Here is a 15,087-nt window from a genome sequence, read left to right as displayed (position 1 = left end):
CAACTGAATGTTAGTTTCAAAGTGCGGCAAGGAAGTTATTATCAATCCAGAGTTTTATACCCAGTGAGAATATCTTCTTAGAATAAAAGTTAAATAAAGACATTTTCAGACAGACAAAAGATGAGAAAATCCCTTATATTAGACCTGCACTAAAAGAAACACTAAAGATTAATCTTCATGCAGGAGAAAAATAATTTCAGGTGGAAGGCTGGAGATGCAAAAAACGAAATCAATGACAAGAGTAAATATGGGGGTAAAATGAAATTATGTAATTGTTTAAAGCAGTAATAATAATACTAAACACTAAAAAATGGCACATAGGTTAGGTAGTATTTTAAGTATACTAATACATAGTATATTTTAAGAATTTTTAAGTTGTATTATTGGAGAAAGGGGTAAAAGTAATATTAAATATTAATAAGTCATAACCACTAAAAGGATAGTAAAAGGATATATAACTTCCAGACCAATATGAAAAAATGAATGCCCAAAAAAGATTCAAGCAATCAAAATAGGGGAAAGAAAAGAGAGAAAGAAAGAATATGTGGAACTAATAGAGAGATGGCAGATTTCAAGAAGAGATCTGTGATTAAATGAGATTAAAATAGATGTGATGCTCCATTTAGAAAACAAAGATTTTAAAAATTCTACTATTTGCTGTTTGCCAATGACATTCCTAAATAAATCATGGGAAAAGAATAAATTATGGTTTGTTTATAAGTAGCATGTATGTAGAACTGAATGATACTTCATACTCAAACTTATAAGATGCTACTAAAGCTGTACCTAGAGGGAAACGTAAAACATCTAGATGCTTGTGTTAGAACAGAGAAAAGGCTAAAGGTTTATGAGCTAAGTAATGATCCATTTTAAGAAATCTGAAGAAGAACAGAAACAAACCCCCTCAAAGAGAAAGGAACTAAGAAGAAGAGCAGCACTTTGTGAAATAAAACAAACCTACTCTGAAACTTGAACTGATATATGTGGCCTTGACTGAGGCATCACCTTTGTCTTCCTGACTGGAGGCATTTGTTGGGGGAGACTACTTCCCTACTGACGCTTTCAGTCAAAGATCTTAATTCAGAAAAAATCTCTGCTGATTCAGAACTAACGGCAGAAAAGAACTGTTTTTTCCTATTCTTAGTCCTCCTAACACAGTGTCTTCTTTGTTTCAGGACAACCGTGTGTAGCAAGGGGAGTGATGAACAGCAAATCATGAGAGCCATTGATGTGAGAATTGAAAGCAACCCAGCTCCTGGTGCCACGTACAGTGCCTTTTGTATTAAGGATGAAGGTCAGTGCCAGAGCCTTTGTCAAGGTTCTGGAGGGTGCACATGGTGGTCGCCATCTTAAGTTGCATTCTCCAGAGGCAGACCTTGAGATGAAGAAGTCTTCCAAAGAAAAGCCAATAGGGCAGTGGGGCAGTGGTCAGAGAAAGGAAGTTGAGCAAGGGGTGTCGCAAAATTGCAAAGTCTGCATTGGCGGTGATGTGGGGGTGATCTTGGCTCAGTCCTACAGGAGATCTCTGGAGACAGTGTAGGTCACTAGTTTTTCTGATCAGAGGGGAGAGAGCAGGGATATTTATACCACTGCACCTGTCATTCATTGGTTAAGGGCTGCTACAGCAGATGTAAATTCCCAGGCATTTGTGGTTTATGCTGTGTACTGGCAAAGGGTTCCAGTAGCTTGAGCGCCACCCTCCAACAAGGACACAAAGATGTCCACCGGGAACCCCTGTGCATGGAAACGGTAAAGGTATCTAGGTAAGAGTGGGCAGGCCCCAGACAGCCATTTGCTACAGCTGCTGATGCAGCTTGCCCTCCAGTCTCTCTTCATGGTGGACTGCACATGAACAAGGAAAAAATCTTTTTTCCCCAAAAGGGAACTTCCCTCAGGCTGCATTGTAGAGTCACCAAATCCTAATCTCCTGGGAAGGGATCAGAGGAGTTGGAAAATCAGAAAGCCAGATGAACCCCAAGGCTCTGGCTGGTGCTTGTTAGATACTTAACAGTGACAAGCTTCTCTGCTCCTCTAGGGTCTTCCCCCAGAAAGGCTTCATTTGCTCATTGCTATGGAAGAGTGTGTTATGAGAGTCTTCTGATATCTGTCCAGTAGAGCTCCTGAATGACATGGCTTTGCTCTGTAAAGCTTGGCGAGAGCAATATCCATGGTTTGTTTTTCAAAACCACGTAAGGAAGTTAAGATGTTCCTTTGAATCCCAAACATAGGCAAAATTTCAGATCCCTGAGAGAGACAGGACAGAGCCAGAAGAAAAAGAGCATGGTCTTCTTTCTTCAGTGATCTCAATGACTACGTGGGGCTTCTGAGTCTTCTCCTTCCCTGGTGAACAAAGGGTATCTGTTAGCTTTTGCTATATAACATACCACTCCAAAATGTAGTGGCTTAAAACAATGATTTATTTAGTCCACTGTTTTTTTGGATCAGCAGTTTGTGTTTTTCTGCTGATGCTGGCTGAGCTCATTCCTGAGTCTACAGTCAGCTGCTGGCTAGGTGGCCTTGCTTCTGGGAGTTGGTGGCTATTGGCTAAGATGCTGGGGGCCACAGGACAGTCTGGGCTTTCCACTTCACCAGCCTTCAGACAGGTTGTGTCAGAGCAAGGATGTGCTCCTTTTTGCCCACAATTGTAGGACATGAAGCCAGAGGTTGGAAACATCCCTTCATGTCCTGTAGGGCACCAAGCTCAAAGCCATGACAGCGACTCCAGAGTTGAATTTTTTGCCAAAATGATATAATGTGCTTTCTGATATAAAGCAATCAGAAGAACACAACTTCAGTTCAGTGGCATTCCTGCCAAAAATGCGTAACTTGGATCTACTCAGGAAAAAACATGAGCCAAACTCAAATTGAGAAACATTTTACAAAATGACTTTAAAAAAATATCTAGGATAAGAAAGGCAAACTGACTCTTCTAGATTAAAATAGACTAAAAACATTTGACAATAAAAATGTAATTTGTGATCGAGGATTGTATCCTAGACCAGAAAAATATAGCTATTGTTGATAAAATCTGAGTATGAATTATGAATTAGAGAATAACTTAATAACTGTACTGCAGTCCTGTGAGCGAATACCTTTGTTCTTGGAAATGTGTACCAAGGTTTTAGGGACGAGGAGACATCATATCTACAACTTACTCTCGAATGGTTCAGAAAAGAGTTACAGGGTTAGATATACCTAGTATTTATACATGTGTATATATGCATACATATATTTGTTTGTGTATAAATAGATATCTCTATCATCCATCTATCTAGAGAGAGAAAGACAAATGGTAAAGCAAATGGGCAAAATGAAAATACATTGGTGAATCTTATTTTTACAATTTTTCTGAAACTTTGAAATTATGTAAACATGAAAAATCTCCAGCAAAAAATGGTCTCCATACTTCTAAAAAAACAACAGGAAAAACAAAAGCACCCTGAATCATGGGAACCAACAAGGGAAGCCAATTCATGACAGCTGACAACCTATGTGAGGACTGATGCCCCTGCATGTGGCTCATTAGCATCGAGTGCTCTAGAGCCCTGCCTCCCAGAATAGTTTGCCTGAGCCTGGTCTGGCCTCCCCTCACCTCCAGGTCAGTGGGGAGGAGCTCATATGGGGAAGACTGGAGTCTTGGCCCTACCGGCCCGATTTATGAGGAGGCTTCAGGTGGGTCATGAAGGGGACTCAGGACTGCATGATGAGGGGAGACTAGGGTGGGAGGGCTCCTTGCTCTTGAGCATTCTAGAAAAGCAGAATGGATTTCCCAGAGTCTCAGAGAGAGTGCTGTCCCTGTGGAGAACTGCCTTTCATCCTTTTGAAAGAGCCCGTCAACCCCTCCCACACAGCCCTCCACCCTCCTCAGGGAGCAGTAGCTTTTCTTCAGTGGAGCCTTTGTTGGCAGCGCAGGCAACAAGGGCAATTTGTGTGCTGAGGGAAGGTGTAGCGCCTCGGCCTCAGCTGAGGTTCCTTGAGGTTCTACGGCACCGTAGGTGAGGTCTGGTCCAGCGTTCGTGCCAGGGTAGTGTCATCCCCTAAGGTTGACTTTTTCTGGATGACACCTGGGCACTTAGCTCTGTGCAGCTGCTTCTCTCTGGCAAGATGGTAAGAATGAAGTGTGATAACTTCAAAAATGGCAGGCATGTGCCTCATGAAGAGCCCTGAAGGAAAACAGAGCCTGTGGAACATCCAGGCAGCTTCCTTCCTGTTTTTCTCTTTTGAAATAAAGCTCATCGTGAAAGTAGACTTTTCTCATTTGCTTCCAGTATTTTTGATTCACTGACAGTGAATTTCCAGCCCTGTGGTGATCTCACTTAAACTAATAAGTGAAGTTATCTTTAACCAGCTGGATGCTGATGAAATAACCTGCTTCCTCTTGGTTTCTCTGGCTTTGCTCCTCTGGGCAGCTGTCTGTGGGGTCGACAGCATGAGGTCTGGAGGCTTCATGTGTCCTCTTGCCTTCTCCCTGTTGCACCCCCAAGGCTCTGTGTCGGGTATGCTGCTGTTCCTCCCTGGGCCTGGCTGCCCTCTCCCACCAGCCCACCTCACCTGCTTAGCACTGGATGCCCCTGCCCTGCGTACTCTGCTGTTGCCTGTATTTCCTTAAAAACTAAAAAGGAATTATTCCCTTCCTTTATGTCATCAAGTAGAGAGCTGATGCTCACCTCTTTGAAAGCAGTCAGGAATTTGTGAGAGTAGCCAGTTCCCAAGTCGGCCCGAAGGAGGCCCTGGGCCTCGGGATTGACTTCGGGGGAAATTCTCTCACTGCTTTGAGGAACTTGGAATCCATTAATCGAATGTTTTGTACAGCTGATAGAACTGATTTAGTTCAGGTTCTCCCAAGGGAGTGTGGAAGACTCTGAGCTTATTAGCATTAACCTGGTCTTGGCCATTTGTTTGTTTACTTGTCCAGTGTAATGCAAAGTCTAGTGCCCAGACTTGTAGGGGAGAGAGAGAGGACTCATCCCCACCCTTGAGGAGCTGACAGTATATAAAGATAGGTAAGAAATGAATTGTGCTTAGGAGGGTCATGAGGGAGATTCCTCATGGTGAGGTGGTGGCAGTTGAAGTGGAGTTGGAAAGAGTTGGTTTCGTAGGGATAATGATCAGGGAAGGGAAGAGAGGACACTGCAGACAGAGAGAGCAGGTGGAGCAAAGGCTAGGAGCATAGATCCCAGTTGTTCCGGGGAGACTAGCTCAGGGAGGGCCATGGTACTAGGGCTTCAGGAAGTGAACTGGGCTCAGACCATGCCTGTGAGCCTGCATAGCAGCTGGGCAGGACTGAGGTGGCTGCAGAAGACCGCCCAAATAATTCCTCCTGCAGGAAGCAATGATGCCCTCTCCTCTGCCGCCCATACCCCCAGGCCCAGGCCTCACCAGGTCTTGCTTTCCCAAGACTGCAGTCTTCCATTCCAAAAACTGGGGCTCAAACAGTCCTGACACACAGCCAGTTCCCGGGGATGCTAGGTGTCTGGGCAGGTAGAGAAGAAATGCCAGTGGGTCCTTAGCCTCTGGGGCAGATAACGGTGAGGTCTCTGTGACCTTGGGCTATAGGCACCAGCAACCTGGACAGATTCTCCACTTCCCTGCTACCCGGAAGACCTGGGGCTGCACTCTGAACCCATTGGCACATTTTTGGGAGCCTGTGATTGGCTTTCTTGTATGTGCTGTGAGAAGCCCAGAGCCTGGCCGCACCGACACGCATGTGAGCTTCCAGTGGCCACTTCGTTCTTGAGGTTCTTGGGGGTCACACAGTTCCTGGAATGTATTAAGAATGTAACATGGAGCTTATGACACCTCTCTCATAAGGTTTTTACCAGAATTAAATGCCCACTATGTGCCTGGGGCTTAATGGGAAATAAGTAAAGATGAGTTCCATTTCCCAAGCAAACAGAGCTAGCTGTGTGGATGTTAATCCCCACATCTGGGAAGATGGGCCTTTAAATGATCTTACTGTTGAGTAAACTGAGGCAGGTCAGGCCTTGATGGATATAGGGAGGTGCCCAGGAAAAAGAAGGAAACAGCTCTGCAACTGAATTGTTTATGAGTCAGAATTCCTGGTGGATTTGATTACGGCCTCCCAAGAGGGAGTGTGCTTGAACGAAAACTCTTCATCACAGTCAGTGGGATTCTGGCCACACTGCGGGTGGCCCGGGACCACCTGCCCCCAGCACTCAGGATCCTCTCCACACCCCGAAGTTTCTTTCTCTCAGCTCATCTTTACCAACGAAGGATGAGACATGAAGGGCAGGGAATCAACATTCTCTAATTATAAACATGAATAGGTTGTCATTGTAGTCAAAAATCTAAAGAAAATTAAAGTCGTTTATAAACAGTCCGCCCCAAGATAAGTACTTAAGCATCAGACCTGCTTACCCTGCGTTTTTAGTTCACCAAACTGGGATTCTGTTTTTTTCACTCAGTAATATATATCTTCCCATGACACTGAATATGCTCCAAAGGATGTTTTTTAATGGCTATTGTGACAACCCATTGTATGAACGTATGTAAATTAAACATTTTCTTGTCATTAGACATTTTGGTAGTTCTTTGGTTTTGTTATAATAAGTAATACCGTGTTTGAACATCCTCATACATGCACCTTTCTGCTCATCTTTAATGACCAGTCTCTTTTTAGAGTTAACAATTTATTGAGAACTATGTGTCACTTGCTCTAAGACCTTGTCTGCTGTATGCTGCATCAGGCATGGTTAACTATCTACATAAAGACAATCCCCTCCCCCTTCCTTCAACAGGACCCTCCCCCAACCAAGAGCCTGTTGTTAGTATTCAGCATGCCACTGGTCTGTTGGAAGAATAATCAAGCAGGGAAGAATTACAAGGAAAGCAAAAGGTGTCAACATTTCAAAAGAGAGGGAATCCCTTTAGGGAGTCAGAGCAAATGAAACTGTTCAAAACCATTTAGAAAATAATTCATTCTCATTGAGCAGCTACTCCATGTCCCTTTAGGTACATTTCCATCTCTCTCCTCCCCTTCCTTAGAGGAAGTTCCAAAACTTCCTCTACATTCCATATGTGATCTCTATGATCTCACTTCCCATTTCTCCATTTCTCTCCATCCACTGCTTTCTGTCTTCTCTCCAGTCAAGGAAGTGAAACTGTTCTCACCAAGGTTTCTGGTAGCTTTGCTATGGATAACTGCAGCGGCTGCTTCTCAGTCTGCATTTTGCTGTTTCTGCAGCCTTAAGGACTTGATTATGCCTTGATCCTTGAAATACGTTTTCCCTTGACTTCCTTTGGCTTTTCTTCATATTTGTCTGTCTGCAGTGGTGACTTGTGTGAACTCTTCATTTTCCGCTCACCTCCTAGGGTTCTCACCTGAGCCCTCATCTCCCTTAACTCAGCATTTCAGTGGCTTCAGTTTTCATCTAAATGCTCATTAATTTGGGGCATCTGGGAGGCTCAGTGGGATGGGTGTCTTCCTTCAGCTCAAGTCATGATCCCGTGATGCTGGGATAGAGTCCCATGTCAGGTTCTCTGTTCAGTGGGGAGCCTGCTTCTCCCTCTGCCACTCCTCCTGCTATGCTCTCGTTGTCTCAAATAAATAAATAAAATATTTAAAAAAAAAAAGTTCATTAATCTCAAATCTTTTTTTTCTATAAAGACTTTACTTATTTATTTGACAGAGAGAGAGAGAGAGAGCACAAGCAGGGGGAGTGGCAGGCAGGGGCAGAGAGAAAAGCAGGTTCCCTATAGAACAGGGGGAGCCCGATGTGAGGCTGGATCCCAGGAGCCTGGGACCATGACCTGAGCTGAAGGCAGTTGCCCAACCAACTGAGCCACCTAGGTGTCCCTAATCTCAAATCTTTATCTTAAGCCTTGGTCTCCCCACTAAGCCCAGGATTCCAAAAACACAGCTGCTTATGGATGTTTCTCTTAGAGCCTCAAGCTCCCCCAGTCCTGCACCAGTCCCTTAACTTGCTTAGCCCCTCCCTCGTCCCATCCTCTCTTTTACTCCCACAACTTTTCAATTATAAGTTCTGCAAATCCTTCCTTCTCAATATCCCCCATACCCACCTGGTTCTTGCCATCTGCACCTCACCTCAGGGGCTGTCCTCTCCTGGACATCTCAAATGGCCTCCTAACTGGCCTTTAGGATTCCAGGGTGTTTCCTCAGTCTGTTCTCTACCCTGCAACAGTTTTCCTTCTAAAATGCCAAGGGGACTGTGTTATTTTCTATTTTTAGTTGTCCCCCCTTCTACACTGGACAATTCCAGACTTCCTCCCTGGCTTGCAAAGGCCTTCATAAACTCGTGCCTGCCTATCTCCCTTGTACTTTATGCTTCAGTTTTACTAACTTCTTGCCACTCCTCGAATAATAAGAAAGGCTCAGATACCAAAATACATTTAAAACTATGGTAAACAATCATTTGACACTGTAGAGAAACATGTAAACAAATGCAAAAGCCTGGAAGCACCAAAATGGACCCAATGTGCCTAAGTTTATTTTATTTTATTTATTTATTTTTTTGTAGATTTCACTTATTCATTTGACAAGAGAAAAAGCACAAGTAGGGGGCGTGGCAGGCAGAAGGAGAGGGAGAGGCAGGCTCCCCGCTGAACAGGGAACTAGAGGCTGCGCTCCATCCCAGGGTCTCGGAACCAGGACCTGAGCCGAAGGTAACCACTCAACCAACTGAGCCACACAGGTACCCCTAAGTATAAGTTTATAGCGAAGTGGGTCGTGAGACTTTCAGTCAGTGGGAGAAGGATAGGTGGATTAATAGTACGAAGTGATAGCTTAAGAATTTGGGAAGTTAGGGACGCCTGGGTGGCTCAGTTGGTTGGGCGGCTGCCTTCGGCTCAGGTCATGATCCCAGCGTCCTGAGATCGAGTCCCACATTGGGCTCCTTGCTCGGTAGGGAGCCTGCTTCTCCCTCTGCCTCTGCCTGTGCTCATGTTCTCTCTAACAAATAAATAAATAAAATAAAATAAAAAGAATTTGGGAAGTTAAGACAATGCATTATTGTATACTGATATATGGAGATCTCTTGTAGATTGATAGGGTGAAGACCATAATAGAGAACTACTTTTAAGAAATACAAATGGTCAATAAATATTCAACTCTTTTTTACCAATCAAAGATAATGCATTTTAGTATAAGAAATCACCTTTTTAGGTTCATGAAGTTGTCAAAGTTTATAAAGATGGTTGTCCCCAGTGTACTGAGGAGAAACAGGCAAGTTTATATACCACTGAGGGGTATAGACTCTTAAATCCTCATATTCAACTTGGAACAACCCATCAGAAGCTTTAAAAATACAAATGCCCTTTCACCCATCAATTTTACTTTGAGTATTTTATTCTAAGGAAATTAGCATGGGTTAAGTACAAAAGTATGACACCAAGATGTTCATTACTTAGAGAAAATTGGAAACTAAGTTAATGTCTAACAATAGGGGAGTCCATTATGGTAGAGCCTTAAAAGTGGAATAATATATAGTCATTTATAAGTAAATTCAAATAATACAAATATCTGGGGTCCCTGGTTGGTTCACTCAGTTAAACGTCTGACTCTTGATTTCAGCTCAGGTCATGATCTCAGGGTTATGTGCTGGGCATGGAGCCTGCTTAAGATTCTCTGGACCACAGGGGAAAGGAAGGAAAACTGAATGCAAAGTAATCAGAGAGGGAGACAAACCATGAGAGACTCTGGACTCTGGGAAAAAAAAAACAATGATGTCCTCTATGTTGGCTGACCAAACATAATAAAAATGAAAAATAAAATTTAAAAAAAGATTCCTTCTCTCCCTCTCCCTCTGCCCATCCCCTCCCACCCCTCTCTCCCTCTCTAAAAAACAACAGGGACACCTGGGTGGCTCAGTCGGTTGAGCGGTTGAGCGTGTGCCTTCAGCTCAGGTCATGATCCCAGGGTTCTGGGGTGGAGTCCTGCATCAGGCTCCCTGCTGAGCAGGGAGCCCATTTCTCCCCCTGCCTGCCTCTCTCTCTCTGACAAATAAACAAAATCCTTAAAAAAGAACAATGAATAATACAAATATTTGTTGATGGGGAAAAATATAATGTTAAATTCTCAAGCTACAAAACAAAGCAATTACGTCATCGTGTGGCAAAATACTGTGTAAGTGCGTGTGTACGTGTGCAAAACTGAAAACAAAACCCACGTTAACAAGGGTTATCATTGGTGAAATTCAAGGAGACTTTTTATTTTTCCTGTGGTATTCTTTTCCCAGTGAGTTTTTCGAGTTTTCTGGCTTATGTAAGAAGTGTTGATATGGATAATTTAAAAACATTTTACCAAGAAAATCTTCAAACCAACACAAAAGCAGCAAGAATAGTTTCACAAATCCCCATGTGCCCATCACCCAGCTTCAGTAGTCAGTACTTTGCCGACTTGATTTTATCTGTTTTTCCCAGTGATTTTCTCCCATTGAGATATTTTAAAGCAAATGCCAGACATTATATCATTTTGTTCTAGAATGTTTAAAAATTATTTTTTATGAGGGGAAACTCAGGAACTAGTATCGTGTAGATTCTATGTGACAGTAATTGATTTAAATTTATTGATTGACACAGAATTTAACTGCGTATGAACTTGCCCACACACTTACTGTACTTTCTACCATACGTAGAAAGTCTGCAAGTTGGAAACCACTGCCTGAAGGCATGAATCCTTGTCAAATGCAGTTCCCCTTGGGAGAGATTGTGAATAATTTTCACCCATTTATACCTCTTGCTGAATAAATTGCAGATTTTCTGGAGAGGAAATATTTTTTAAATTATTTCATGGAGGCATAATTTATATCAGCAAAATGCACAGATCTTAAGTTTGATGAGTTTTGACAAAGTTACACACCTGTGTAATCAACACCCAGTCAAGGTACGGAACATTTCCCTTACCCCAGAAAGTTCCCTGCAGTTCTTTTCCAAAGATTCTCTGCCCCTCCTCATCCCAGCAGAGCCAAGGCAATCTCTGTTCTGATTCCCATCACCGTATATTAGTTTTGCCCGTTTTTGAGGGTAGGTTTTTATCTATGACACTAGTTCTCCAAGAAGGGTCCCTGGGCCAGTAGTATTAACATCACCTGGGAACTTATAAATGCAGATTCTTGGGCCCGAACTATGACCTGCTATTGAGTTAGAGACTCAAAAATACAGCAGTCTCTGTGAGGGGTGTGTGTGTTGGCGGGGGTACAAGCCTGTGGGTGATTCTGATCACATTCAAGTTTGAGGAGCACTAATACTGAGACCTGGGAACTAACAATAAAATTGGACAGAACAGGGAAAGCAGTGCCGGTTGTGTACGGGGTGACTAGGGTGGGAGGGAACTGTGCGGGTGGGCATGAAAGTCAGCTTCTTCACGTAGCTTAGATAACACCAAAAGGAAGAAGGAAAGATCAAGCATTTGTGTCAGAATGTCTGCATCTTGGTTTTGCAAAGGAATTATGAGGGTCTGTAGGCTTAAAATTTCTCAAAAGAAAAGCATTAACTTTCATAGGAGTTCTAAATTCTGTGGAAACTGGTTATCAGAAGCTGGGATTGATTGGCAAATGAGTCCTTTATTAATACTATTTTACAGATAAGAACTTTCATAACATCTCTTTTCTTGGAAGGGAAAATGACAGAAATTGCTCTTTCCGTTGAAATTGCTGAAACCCAGCTTTCGGGTCTAAGAAATTCACAAACCACCATCTCTACCTGCGGAATAACTGAGAAGAAGCAGTGAAGGCTGTGCAGACCCAAGTTTCCCTGAAGAGAATAGGATCTAGGTCTGTAGCCAGCTGGTTTTCAGAGCCTGCTGTGAGGTCTAAGATGGGAAGGTTAATGAAAGGAACTAATTCCAGTTGTGCCTGGACATGAGTGGTGTTTTTGGCATGCCCTTGGCTGTGTTAACACATAGAACTGTTGTCCTGAAGTTTTTGAAATCACACCACCTAGAAGCAGCGTGTTTCCTGTCTTGAGCACTGGTGGGACATTCAGAAATACATGGTATGTGTACGCAGACTCTCGGGAGTATGGTTGTGGTTTTCCCGAGTCAGTTTCTAGCCAGAGTCGTCCTGGAAATTAACTGAAAGGAAGGAAAATCCCGTGAGTCTGCTAGGGCGTGAATTTGGCCTGAATTTCCCTTTTTATCTGCTCTCAGAACAGTTACTCTGCTCTCAGGTTTTCCTACTAAGGAGTTGGTGTTGTGTCCCACAGATAGAGCTGCATGAGACTTACAGTATTTACTGGTTCCTTGATGCTGTTTGACAAAGAGCCTCCAGTTTCCCAGAATTAGGTCCTGGTAAGAGGGGAGAAAATTGGGATGTCCAGCATGAGTCCTAGCCAGCTGAGGATTATGGAGAGAGACATGGAAGCTGTTGCCTCTCAGGTGCTAGCTGGAATTCAGGCCATTATCACGCACCGGAGACTTTGGTCCATTCCTTTCAGGATGCCCTGCTCAGACTGAGTGATGATGCCTCTCTCCTCAGTGGGGGGCACCCCTTGCATCTGTGGCAGCTTTCAGATGGCTGCCTGTCCCTGCTTGCTCCATAGATGAAGCAAACACTCATCTCCTGGGCTATACAGTCAAGATTCTGGGTTAAATACAGCACTCTGTGCCAACTTCCCTGAAATGCAACCACACCATTTTTTCATTCAGAATCTCTTGTGTTGAAGAACATGAATAGCAATGATGCTCTTTGAGAAAGTGCTACTAAAATTACAAGCTGACAGGCCAATCAGGGTGGCTTAGAGCATGAATTCTGATTTCTATTTTCATCTTTTCTTAGCATATTTTCTTTTTTTAAAACAATGTGTTTCTTAGGTGAAAGGCTCTCTCTTCCAATATAAAACCAGAAGAAGAAATTCAAATTAAAAATTCTTTTCTTTTTTGAAAAAAAAAAAAAAAAAAGCATCACCACATCACTTGGATGCAGCAATTCTACTTCAAGAAGGTTATCCTAAAAAGTATGTATTGAAATGTACATATGAGAAGTTCATTTTGTAGCATTGTTTATAATAAATAGTGAAAACTTGGAATCAACAAAATGTCTATGTAATGACCAAATAATGTGCTATAGTATAGCCTTTCAAAATATTGAGGTAATTTATAGTACTTATTTAGAAACAGCTCTAGAACATTAGGGGAGAAAAACAGACTTCTAGTTTCTAGCCCAACATGTAAGGACAGAAATTCAATCAATAATTAATAGCCTTGCCAAACAGAGAGCAACAGACCCAGATAAGTTCCCTAGAGATTCTACCAAACATTTAAGGAAGAAATTATACCAGTTGTTAAAACAATTTCTTCCAGAAGTTAGAAACAGAAGGAATACTTCCTAACACATTCTATGAGGCCAGCATTTATCCTCATACCAAAATGAGACAAAGTCATTACAAGAAAGTAAAACTACAGACCAATAACTAATAAACATAAATGTAAAAATCCTCAACAAAACATTAGCAATTTGAACGTAGCAATATAGAAAAAAAATTATACACCGGAACCAAGTAGGACTTATCCCAGGTGTGCAAGGCTGGGGCAACATTCAAAAATCAATTAATGGAACCCATGACATCAACAGGCTAAAGAAAAAGCATGTAATCATATTGATAGATACAGAAAAACATTTGGAAACAGCAATACCCATTCATGATAAAACTTAGCAAACTAGAAACAGAGGAAAACTTCTTCAACTGCCTAAAGAACATCTACAAAAAACCTACAGCTAACATCAAACTTATTGGTGGGAAATTTGAAGCTTTGCCACTAAGATATTTATACTTTGAAAGGAATTTATTCTTTCTGAGAGGATACAGTAAGGAGTTGCTTCTTTTTTTTTTTTTTTTTAAGATTTTATTTATTTGACAGACAGAGATCACAAGTAGGCAGAGAGGCAGGCAGAGAGAGAGAGATCATGACCTGAGCCGAAGGCAGCGGCTTAACCCACTGAGCCACCCAGGCGCCCCAAGGAGTTGCTTCTGACCACGGCAGGAGCACCAAGTGCACCTTGAGGCTGGAAGTATGACCTTTGGCCCAGGCCACAGCTCCCTGACCCTCAGCCTCTTCCCTCAGCTAGTAGTGAAAGCGTTACTCCACGTAACAGCTCTGTGTCTGGGTCTGCCCCACAGACTTCTGACTCCATGGGTCTCTCACATGAGCTAGACCCCATGGCTCCCATCACTGCGGAAACAGGAAAGCTTGGTTCTCCCCTCCTCACCTTAGGGACTCCCTTGCTGGCTGAAGTCTTGGATTTTTTGTAAGCAATTTGCAAGTTTTAACACAAATCAGTCTACATTCATTCCTAGAAGGCTCATTTCCAGTAAAAAATACATACCAGTCAAAACATTCTCACAGGAGAACTAGAACAGGGGGGTTAAAAGGAAAGCTGGGGCCCATACACCAAAAGTGGCTCTCAGGGCCAGCTTGAGGGCACAACCCTGGTGGGGGCTCTTCTCCACCTTCAGATCCAAGCATGAGACTCACCTACAGAGTGAACCCAAATGTAAACTGCAGACTTGGGGTTATAACAGGGTGTCAGTGTAGGCTCCTAGATTGTGACAGACGGGTCGCTCTGGTGTGTGATGTTGCTAATAGGGCAGACTGTGCCTGTATGGGGACCGGGTACCTAGGAACTCTCTGTACTTCCCACTCAGTTGTGCTGTGGACCTCAAAATGTTCTTTAAAACAATAGGTTTTTTTTAAAAAGCAGCTATCAGGGACGCCTGTGTGGCTCAGTTGGTTAAGTCACTGCCTTCTGTTCAGGTCATGATCCCAGGGTTCTGGATTGAGTACTGCATCAGGCTCTCTGCTCAGCAGGGAGCCTGCTTACCCCTCTGCCTGTACCTGCTTGTGCTCAATCTCTCTCTCTCTCTGATAAATAAGTAAGTAAGTAAATAAATAAATAAAATCTTTTAAAAGAGGATATCAGTAATACATATGATATAATCTTATTTATGTTAAAACCACACAGAGAGAGAGAACTATACCTATATAAGGGTGCCTGAGTGGCTTAGTTTGGTTAAGCGTCTGCCTTCAGCTCAGGTCATGATCTCAGGGTTGTGGGATCAAGTCCTGCCCTGGGCTCCCTGCTCAGGGCGGAGTCTGCTTCTCCCTCCCCCTCT

The 15,087-nt window shown here is 43.0% G+C and overlaps 1 protein-coding gene across 2 annotated transcripts in view; it reads left to right on the top strand.

The window, feature by feature from the left end:
- The window catches only part of SUSD5 (sushi domain containing 5), a 53,168-nt gene that overhangs the window by 14,140 nt on the left and 23,941 nt on the right, over positions 1-15,087 (top strand). For both annotated transcript variants that reach the window (XM_059387950.1, XM_059387949.1), the window contains exon 3: positions 1,176-1,294. In XM_059387950.1, coding sequence (XP_059243933.1) covers positions 1,176-1,294 — 119 coding nt within the window. The remainder of the gene's footprint in view (positions 1-1,175; positions 1,295-15,087) is intronic.

Source organism: Mustela nigripes, chromosome 2 (assembly GCF_022355385.1).
Source record: "Mustela nigripes isolate SB6536 chromosome 2, MUSNIG.SB6536, whole genome shotgun sequence".
Classification (NCBI taxonomy): domain Eukaryota; kingdom Metazoa; phylum Chordata; class Mammalia; order Carnivora; family Mustelidae; genus Mustela; species Mustela nigripes.
Note: the sequence above shows the minus strand (reverse complement) of the source record. Positions and strands in the feature narration are given on the sequence as shown.